At 31.0% G+C, this 10,552-nt stretch overlaps 1 protein-coding gene across 1 annotated transcript; it reads right to left on the bottom strand.

Moving 5' to 3' along the window:
- Window positions 1-7,543: 7,543 nt before the first annotated feature.
- LOC124541406 (lipase 1-like) lies at window positions 7,544-9,059 on the bottom strand. The gene has a single exon (XM_047119263.1). The coding sequence runs from the start codon at window positions 9,020-9,022 to the stop codon at window positions 7,838-7,840; it is 1,185 nt and encodes a 394-aa protein (XP_046975219.1). The 5' UTR covers window positions 9,023-9,059; the 3' UTR covers window positions 7,544-7,837.
- Window positions 9,060-10,552: the final 1,493 nt, after the last annotated feature.

Below are 10,552 nucleotides of genomic sequence, written 5' to 3' on the forward strand. Positions count from 1 at the left end.
GTATGATTTCTCTGGAAATTGTTTTTCTATTAGAATGGAATGAAATCTGACTGATATATTGAGCAGATAACATTTAGACAACCAAGAGTCGTACTAAATTTAGACGCCCAGAGAATTTTTACGAGATTTTTATTTAAATTACAAAGAAACGAGAAAGTGAATTTTATCTAATATCCGCTTCAAGATACGCGCAAAAATGTAATAAATGCATTACGCCGAACTGTAATGTAATAAAATAAAATCTTAAAATGTAGCATAATAAAATGATATGTTAGAAACTTCGTTATTATGATATGTTTCTGTAATAAAAAAGATATTAAAGAGTAAAAAATTAATTAGAAATAAATTAGGAATTCAATAATGTGAAAATGTGTTGTTGCAAATAATATTAATAATAACTTTTTATTAATAACAAGCAAATACAATTAACATACAATATGGTATTCAACTTAAACGTTAAGTTATAATGCTAAGCAAAAGCTTCTTCTCTTCTATAGAATTGGAACGTACTTCACCGCACTGTTCCATTTCGGATCAGTGGATACACGCGCCAGATTATTATCCACCACTTATAGACTTCCTCACGATGTTTTCTCTCACAATCAAACATAAGATGATATATAAAAGCAAATAAAACAGATAAATACAGTGGGGTTTGAACTCCTAATCACGTATTCATGTCTTTTACCCACTGGGCCGACTCAGCTTTTTTCGACGTATGTAAATTTATAGAATTGAGACTTTGATTATCATCTTTACTGTTTGATTATAATACAATGATAATTATTTATTAATCTCTAATATTTCCTTAATATTTAGATCAAAATCTTCTTAAATTGCTATTTCTTGATATGAAAAGTACTATTAAGATAAGGTTATGATAAATCTTCTTTTATATTTACTTAATAAAATATTGTAAACACTCGTATTGCTGTTTATATCAGTAATGCAATACCTATCCATTGCAATAGATGATTCCGCTGGCCGTAACTAGTATGGAAAAGTATTACAACTAGTTCCAAGAATCGGTGACACAAGATACCAATGCTTACTACTAGCATAGTTAATAGTTGGCAATCACAAAATTTTGTGATTCATAACATGTTGTATATTACCATTTAAGCGATGATAACGCCAGTTCCAAGTAATGTAAAGTAATATTGGTTGATAATAATACAACAGTAACAGGATTTCGAATAATGTTCTTAATTTAAAATCTTATTTTCGAACATTCGTGTAAGACTTTTTTAAAACATATATTCACAGATAAAATATATCTCGCTACACAGAGATAGCCCAGATAGAGCTGAGATGGCCTAGTGATTAAAACGCGTGCATCTTAACCTATGATTGCGGGTTCAAACCCAGGCAAGCATGACTACATATATATGTGTGTTAATAATTCATCTCGTGCTCGTCGGTGAAGGAAAACATCGTGAGGAAACCTGCATGTGTCTAATTTCATCGAAATTATCCCACATGTGCATTCCACCAATCCGCATTGGAACAGCGTGGTGGAATATGTTCCAAACCCTTTCCTTAATGGAAGAGGAAGCCTTATCGCAGCAGTGGGAATGTACAGGCTGATACTTTACTTTACTTTACTTAGAGATTATTCAGTAAATGTTTTGAGTTTGACATTGAGCGTAGCAAATTATCTCACAGACAACTCGGTATTATACATTTTATTTATAATATTTTCTATCAGCACACTTCAGAAGATTATAGAGCGTATATATTGTATCGATTAAGAGATTTATATCAAGTTAAGTATTTAACTGTTAACAGCATGAGTGATATCGTAAAGTGTGTTTGAAGACTTTATATGTGAAGGAGTACTCTTAACACATGTTTACTTTATAACTTAAAAAGGCTCTCCTGAATATGTCGTAACATATATAAAAATAAACGATATAATTTTATTCTTATTTATTTAAATATCGAGTAATTTTGTTGTGGGCGTGTCTCAATTTGTATATTATATAAATATTCATTTAATAGAGACATAGTGAATTCGGTCGAGACGAGACAAGATAAACGATCTCATTTGATGACATAAATTTTAATAAAAATGTTACTAAAATATCAAATTATATGATTGGAATAGTTATTAAGGATGTAGTTACCCTATCATAGTTCTTCTAACCGATTTCTGTCTCAGAGCATTATTCCAGGGAGACGAGACACCCCGCAAGAAATATTCTGTAGTTCTATTGTGCAGTCTCAGGAAGTGCCTTTTTCGATGTGGAGATACTGTAAAGGGCAGTTCACTTCTATTTACTATCATTATTTTTATATACATGTATAAAACAAAAAATATAATGTGGTCATTAAAGTTTAAGTAATAAAACTATTGATGTTTTATGTTACAATGGTGATCATGATTCATTTTTTATGAATGATAAAATATTAGTCACCAATATTAAGATTATAATAGTTGCTTTTTTGTTCAATCAATTTCAAGTGCGTTGTGAAAAAATCTTTAAACGTTTTCTTTATACAGATAATTTTTTAGGTGTAATATATGCTGTATGCTGTTAGGTGGGTGATCGGGTAACTTTTGCCATGCAGTAGTTATTATTACAAAAAAAAGTGTATCATAAAAAATGTTTCATTGAATAAGAGCCACGCCTCTAATGAGCGGATTAAGTAACAGTATTTGAACTTTCTCGTCAGTTCTGAATTATTATTACATGGAGTGAAAGTGCGTTTGTTTATCCATTAATATCACAAGATTTTGATGTAATATACATTACGCGTAGTTGCAATTTTTGTAGATAGCTAGAGAGCCACACAGTCATTTGTATGTTTGTTTATGTAAATGTATTTATTAGTACTTGAATAAATTTTATTTTACTGAAAATTTATGTAATTAATACACGACTTTTAACATCACTTTTTACTTGATTAATAATAAATGTCATAGCTTTTTTACATTTCTAATAGCTTATTATTATATTTGAATAAAAATGATTTATTAACTGTGGTTTGCATATGTTTAATATAACTGCTAAAGTATTAAGAATCTTTTGTCTCAGATGAGTAGAAGAAAGAACGGAAAGAAGAAAGGGAGTTGTGTTTATATGCAATACCTTCTATGCACATATTGTTATTGTTAACATCCACAGGTGATCAGGAATAGATTACTCTCATCATCAGCCTGATTTTGTCCACTGCTGGACAAACTCCGGCTACTCGCATCCAGCTCCTGTCTGCTGTCTTGCGTAAATCGTCAAAGATTACTTTATAAGGATAAAATATATTGTTTTTCCATTAAATAAAATCTTTTATATTTTATATTTTTATTGTATAGTAAAGTATTTATTATCACTGTTATGTATCATAAAAAATCCACAAATCGAATAGGGTTAATTATTGAGTTGCGGGTCAAACGCGGTCTGAAGTAATCAGGCTAGCAGAGCACGCGCGTGCTTCCGTTACACTGGTCTGATATGTGTGACATTTTGCCCATCGGGATATAAAGTGGGACAGCTAACACGGACACGATAACTATGGATAGACAATGGGCGTCATAAATTGAAAACATTTGAAAAATATTAAGTCGACGGTTTTATATTTGACGTCTTTTGAAAATTAGTCTTGAACTACCGAAAAAATCCAACGTACTTGGCCAATATAAATGTGTCTAAATACATTTAATATACATATATGTAATTCTTTATAATTTCTGTTTATTTCTTGAAACGCTAATCAAAGTCCGATTAATTAAACTTTCATTGAATTCTCATTTGTCGTTGACATCCAATGACGCAATAACAGCGACCAACGACCAATAAGCGTTAAATATTTAGTCAGATTACCAAATATAACTTTAAATAATTTTGAAAATATCCGTTTAGTCAATAAATTAATGATTTTCGTATTCAAAATTAGTTACAAAATAATTGGACTAGACTATTATTCTAGAATATCTACTGTTAAAGTAGTATGTAGCTGTAAAACACAAAGATAATAAATGTGAATAGTTTGTTTTAGTTCTAATTTAAGTGCAATTTATTTTTAATATATGTATTTGCCTTCTCTGGTGATTTTTCCTGGAGTTAGTAATTAAAATGCCTATTTAATTATCCTTTTTTTGTGTATATTAACGTTATCATTAGCTATTACAAAATAGGAAAACAAATCTGATTCTATAACCATGATTCTTAGATCTATATATAGAACAGAATATCAAACGCATTTACTGATATTAGTTGTTTATACCGTTATTTCAAGTTCTAGTAAGTGGGCTAGATACAAGTTTATCGACTAGAAAGATACAGGCTTTGCAGAAAGTAAACAAATAATATTACGAATGTTGTAAAATTATAAGTATTGAGTCAACTGCCAATGGTTTTTTTTATTTGTAGTTGTTGAAATAAAATATTCAAACATAAAATTGAATCGACAAATTAATTTCTATATTTCTTTCTTAATTTTTATTAAAATTACAAGCCAAATCACAAGACAAGGTAAGAGCTGGTCAGGTTAAATCAACTCATGTGAATCGCACATTTCGGTAAACATGAAAGATTAAGTTCACCAAAATGAGCCATTTCACTATTTGCTTCAAAAGTTGCATTTCTGAGTGTACAATGTTACCGAGTGTCAAGTTATCATCACGCTTGTTGGTGAAAATAATTGTATAATGTAAACGGTAAAATCGGAATAGGTCCAGAAACATACCGAAGTAGTCTTACCTAGTCGAAATTATGAGCCTTGGACTTTTCCAATTACATATTTAATAGCAATTAATATTGAGGTCAGTATTTGCAAAGTGTACAGGATTTAGAATATAATTTGATTCATATATTTATGAGCAATAAATACATAGGTAGTGAAGGCTTGTTAGTAAGTGATATGAGAAGGCATAACACACATAAACATGACATGACAAAATTACTACTTTCAATGTCAATGTTCAATAAAAACTAGGCGACTTAATGAATGTCCTATACAAAAATATATGTAGGTAAAATCGGTAACATCAAAAGTGTCCGCCGTCCATATAAATTTTTTCATTGGCTGAATGTAGAACAAATTTATGGGACCTTGAACGGTGCATAAATATTTAAGAACCCGCTTCGAATTTCACAAAGGTGCCACGGTAATTTGATTCAATATGTGCTACTCGACGCCGTTAGCTCATCGAAAATATTCTGATGGCATTTAATAAGTTGCGAAGTCAACTCTGGTTTGTTAATGATGAATTTACGCAGACATCCGTTTGCAACATTTTATGATAAATAACATATTTTATTGGTGCTTTATTGAAATCATATTTATCAAAAGGCAAATATTGATTATAAATGAAACGATACGTAATGTACAATGATGTAGCTTACATATAAGTACTATTTGTTTAGACCGCGGGGTCGACTCTGGGCAACCATTATGAAGTATTTACATGTTCAGTATTAGATTATAATTTCAAGGACCTACCAAACCGTAGTGAAGTAGCTTGTTGGTATGATCTCCAAGCGTTTTGCTCCATAAGAAAGTAGGTATAACTACTGGGATATTTACTTTTTTATTTTATTTTTTACTTATATTTTACCTTTATATAAAGTACATATCATAAGCCGGAAATAACCGATTATTTATTGTTCTGTGCTAAATTTAAGATTAATCTCAAAGGAATCTTAGTTCCTCGAATTATGTTGATGTTTAAAGAGTTTTCCGTATGGCGATGCATAAAAAGGCATTACTACCGATTTTAATCTGATAATCAAAAATTTAAAAATAATTATAAAAATAATTTGTTGGCCACGGTTGCTGTCGAGGATTTATAGAAGGTCAGATAATTTAAAGAGATATATTTAATATCGTTTGAAAAAAGTATCTTACACGTCATAAAATATATTAAGATCTTATATATTTGATATTTTAATAAGAAAAAATACGATAAAATAATCAATAATATACACATATGGTATAATAGAATATGGATTGAAAGCTTTTTCAAATCAGAGCTGATTTTGCAGCGTTATATAGTAATTGTTGAACACATAACGCTCACATCTTAACCGATAATTGCGGGTTCAAACCCAGGAAAGCACCACAGATTTTCATATGCTTCTTGTTTATGTTTGTTATTCATCTCATGCTCGATGGGCACGAGGAAACTTGCATTGTCTTCTTCAACATAATTCTGCAACATGTGAATCCATCAACGTGCATTGGAGCAGCGTGTTTGAATATGTTCCAAACCTTCTCCTCAAATTAAGAGCTTTAAGAAAATTTATAGGCCGTTGTTGTTGTTGATGTTTCAATAGTTTGGCAAAGGGACAAGCAAAGCTACTATCGCATTAACAATATTAATGGCTATATATAAAGAATAGGTTAGAGCATTTGAAATACTCTGATTTATAATCGTAATATTATATGCGTTCGTGTTTATCATTTGGACACATTAGTACCGTGAAGGTCACGTCTCTCGGTTTTAGTACTGTGGTTTTAATGACCGACCGCAACCCGATGACCGACATATTACGAGTACGTCTGTTTTCTATGATAAAACGAATCATTGAAAATTAAATATTACTTGATAACCTTTGTTATATAATTCTCCTTGACTCTTTGATTTTTTTAACGGAAATGAAGTAAAAAATAAAATGCAGATAACGAATATAAACTTTATTTTATTTTAAGGTCAATTAATATCTTAAAGGAAAGTGTTACCCATTTATGTTTCTTAATGCATTGAAAGTAAATGATTTTCTTTTATCGTTTTATAGATTATTATACAAATTAAATGCAGAAGAATCAGTAAGACGTTCGTAAATCCAATTATATTCGTTCTAAGTTAATTTATATTTTGATAGTTATAACTTTTAAGTGTATCTTTCGATGCGTAATCTTAAGATTATATAAGCGGAAATTAAGCCTTCTTAAAATGCTTTAAATAATATACATATAATCAAGTTACGCAATCTAAAATATTAATAGGTTTAAAAATAAAATATTCGAGGACATGCTCAATTATTATTTTTCGGTATGCAAAATGATATAAGTAATATATTTGCACCTGTTGTTAGATTATTAATTTAAATGTTTGTAATTCTCTTCACAAGGCAAACATCATCTTGCATTGTCATTTTTTTTAATTTTAGTTAGTATCAAATATTTTTTTAGCTTAAGACGTATAACGTCATATTAAAACCATCTTTTATAATGTCAATTTTAAGAAACATAAGAGAATCGAATTATTGAACTAAATAAATCTTTTTAGTACTCTTTTTTAGAAGCCTTATTTGGACAACTATAAAATAAAATAAAACGTCTGTTTATATGAAGGGTAATTTTATAATTATATATATAGTGTATATAATAGGTCATAAACATGTAACACATGGCACATCCGGTGGGTATACAGCTTAGCTTGCATTAGGTGCAGATTACGGAATATAGTTTATATAAATGTTTTTTTTTCGTATACATTTCCTATGATATTTATAAAACATTATTTATTAATTTTTCTATTACTATTTAATTTGATTACTTAGTTAATTTACTTAACTGTTTTTTTCATGACTGCCTTTTAGGTCTATTAAATAGATTTGAGGTCGTTAATCCCAATGTCCTTGCTTCAAATCCCTATGCATTGGAAAGCATACGGTCTTGTAGTTTAACTTTTTCACAGTAACTAATAGTATTTCTTAAATATTAATGAACTAAAATCGTTCTTCCCGTGCTTTTTCACCCGGTTTTCATAGAAAATTTTATTTTCTAAGCTTTAGTGCTCGTTCGTCAGTAACGAAACTATGTCTCTCTTTCTCTCTCTCTCTGTGTATCTTACTAAAATTTTATTTGAAAAAATGATAGCTACACATACACATCAGGTGTTAAATTTTTCAAAGTAATTTAATATCCTGTTAAACACGTATTCCGTCGCATTAATGCCCCACACATGATTATTATGACTCCATGTAGGTTCAGGAACTATATATTTCTCAACCAAGTTGGGCAATCTTGAACTCAAAATATTGATATCTTTTAGACTCGATAACCAATCATTTTTAGCACAAACCAGTACAACAGGAGATGTGATTAGAGATACGTTATATAGCGGAGGTGTTATTGTGCCATACGTTTTAATATTGATATCTTTACCTTCATCGAAACGTTGGAATTTTTCGGAAAAAATCAGTTGTCCGAAATGAGCTAGCGTTTTAACTGACACACCGACTAGAAGATGACCAATAACGACTGCCAAATTCTTCGAAGTGATGCTTCCTCGAACATATCCCGTTGTCAAAGCTAATGCCGTACCGCAGACTTCTTGGGGAAAATATTGACATAGTATTTCTGACACGGCATGTATCAGCTGTTGTTTGGCAAACACCTCTCTGAATCCTACAGCATAAAGAAAATCTTTAATGTTCTTGGTTTGGCGAGCGATTATTTTTGGTAACACACTCCTCAAGTTTTTCATCCATGCGACCGGAGCTAATTGAACAGAGAGTCTTATTTTGTTATTATATTCAGGTCTCAGAGATCCCATCACGAAAAAGTCAGTCGTACCTTGAGAGTGGCCGATGTAGTAGGTCTTCGATTGCTCTGTTACACCTAATACGTAGTCAATTATAGCTGGTAAATCGAAACGGCCAATTTCATCGAATGAAAATTCCCAATAGTCTGAATCCTTATTTGGGTCTAGTCGTACGTGCTTACGAGAGTAAACGTTACCCCTGAGATTAGCAGCCCAAACGTCGTAACAATTGTTTGACAAAATATAACCAAGTCCTGTTTTTGGACCGGTGACTATCCACGCATCAGAACTATCATATACGCCATGTGCAAGAATAACAGGAAATCTTTGTCTTTGATTACATTGCGGGAGTATCCTGAAAACGGTCAACAGATAGCCGTCTTCTGTGACCACTGTGTGTTCCTCTGACCTGTATCCGTATTTATTAGCTAGTTCAGTGAAATTTAAGTAAGTGTCTTCATAAAATCCCAACGCTATCTTCAATTGTCTGTTGTCGGGGAGAGCGTAGGAAATCAGCTTGTTTGGTTGCATTCCAGCTGAGACTGTAAATCGTTGGAAACATATTATAATCACTATATACTTAAACATTTTAATACACTTATTCTTAACACAATAAAGTTCGAGTAACTTATGTTTTATTTGTATATTGTTACTCAGCTTTATAATATTTACGTGACCTCAGTGTTAAGGTCTTAATGAATTCACGGTAAATATACTCATATTTCCTTAATAAATGCTAATTAAATAATATTAATTTTGTTATTTTGTTAAAGGTGCTATCATCATTTTAGATCATACATTGTAACAGTTAGCATAACAGCTACATATGTAAAACAAAAACATTGTAAAAATGCTTACGAGCCACCTGCATGTGTGACCTTCGTGACCTTAGTCAAATCTATCACTTACAGACACTTATCAAACTGAAACATATTTAAAAATACTATATAGAAAACTACCAAGTGTGGTGTATGACTCACGAAAAAAAAAAAAAAATAAAAATGTAAAAAATAATTTGGTTAGTAAATATATATCCTAATATTTATAAAATTGTAATTCTTATCCAAACAAGCACGTACCACTTCTAGTTAGAATTATTCTACGTATATTGTTGTTTAAAACAGTTTACATGTGTTAATAAATAAATGGATTCAATGCCGAAGCCAGATTTAAAGGTTATGATTCATTATAATATTGTTTTGTATGTTAGTATCAATCGGTTTATTGAAATTATCATAAAATCCTCTTTTGTTATATAACAGTTTATAAATAAACTTGAAAACAAGAGGTCATTAAGAAGTAGATATTTCATTGATTTTAACACCGCATCTCAATTTGTAGGTATAATAAGGAGCTCAACATACTGTTACTCCTACTTGACCGTCTCATTGGTCTAGTGGCTAGAAAACTACAGATCCATATATAAAACTATTCAATTTCATTTAACAAAAATAAGTAAGTCACTTATACCCTATAGTTAGTCCTGCGTCGTTTGCTGATCTCCTTAGAGATTGGTCACTCCTACTTGTGCTTGTTCTCTTTTATTAACGCCGCTTTCATACTATGCCGAACATTGATATACAGAGTTAAGGGTGTGATAAATACATACAACAACAACAACAGCCTGAAAATTCCCATAGCTGGCCCAAAGGCCTCCTCTCCCTTTGAGGAGAAGGTTTTGGAACATATTCCACCACGCTGTTCCAATGCGGGTGGACGGAATACACATATGGCAGAATTTCTATGAATTTTTTTACATGCAGGTTTCCTTACGATGTTTTCCTTCACCGCTGAGCACGAGATGAATTATTAAGACAAATTAAGCACATGAATCAGCGGTGCTTGCCTGGGTTTGAACCCGCAATCATCGGTTGAGACGCACGCGTTCTAACCACTGGGCCATCTCGACTCTTACTCGATAAATACATAAATGTTTTAAATATAACTATATCAAATTACATATTAAATGTTTCATATAGTTTTAAATTAAGACAAAGGTTTTATATTAGCAGATTCATATTTAAAATGATATCAGTTTCAAATCAATGCTACGAATAAACG

The sequence above is a fragment of the Vanessa cardui genome, chromosome 2 (assembly GCF_905220365.1).
Source record: "Vanessa cardui chromosome 2, ilVanCard2.1, whole genome shotgun sequence".
Lineage (NCBI taxonomy): Eukaryota > Metazoa > Arthropoda > Insecta > Lepidoptera > Nymphalidae > Vanessa > Vanessa cardui.

Bases quoted from the DNA above. Each gene is read 5' to 3' on its own strand.
- LOC124541406 (XM_047119263.1), bottom strand. From the start codon at position 9,022: ATGCAACCAAACAAGCTGATTTCCTACGCTCTCCCCGACAACAGACAA.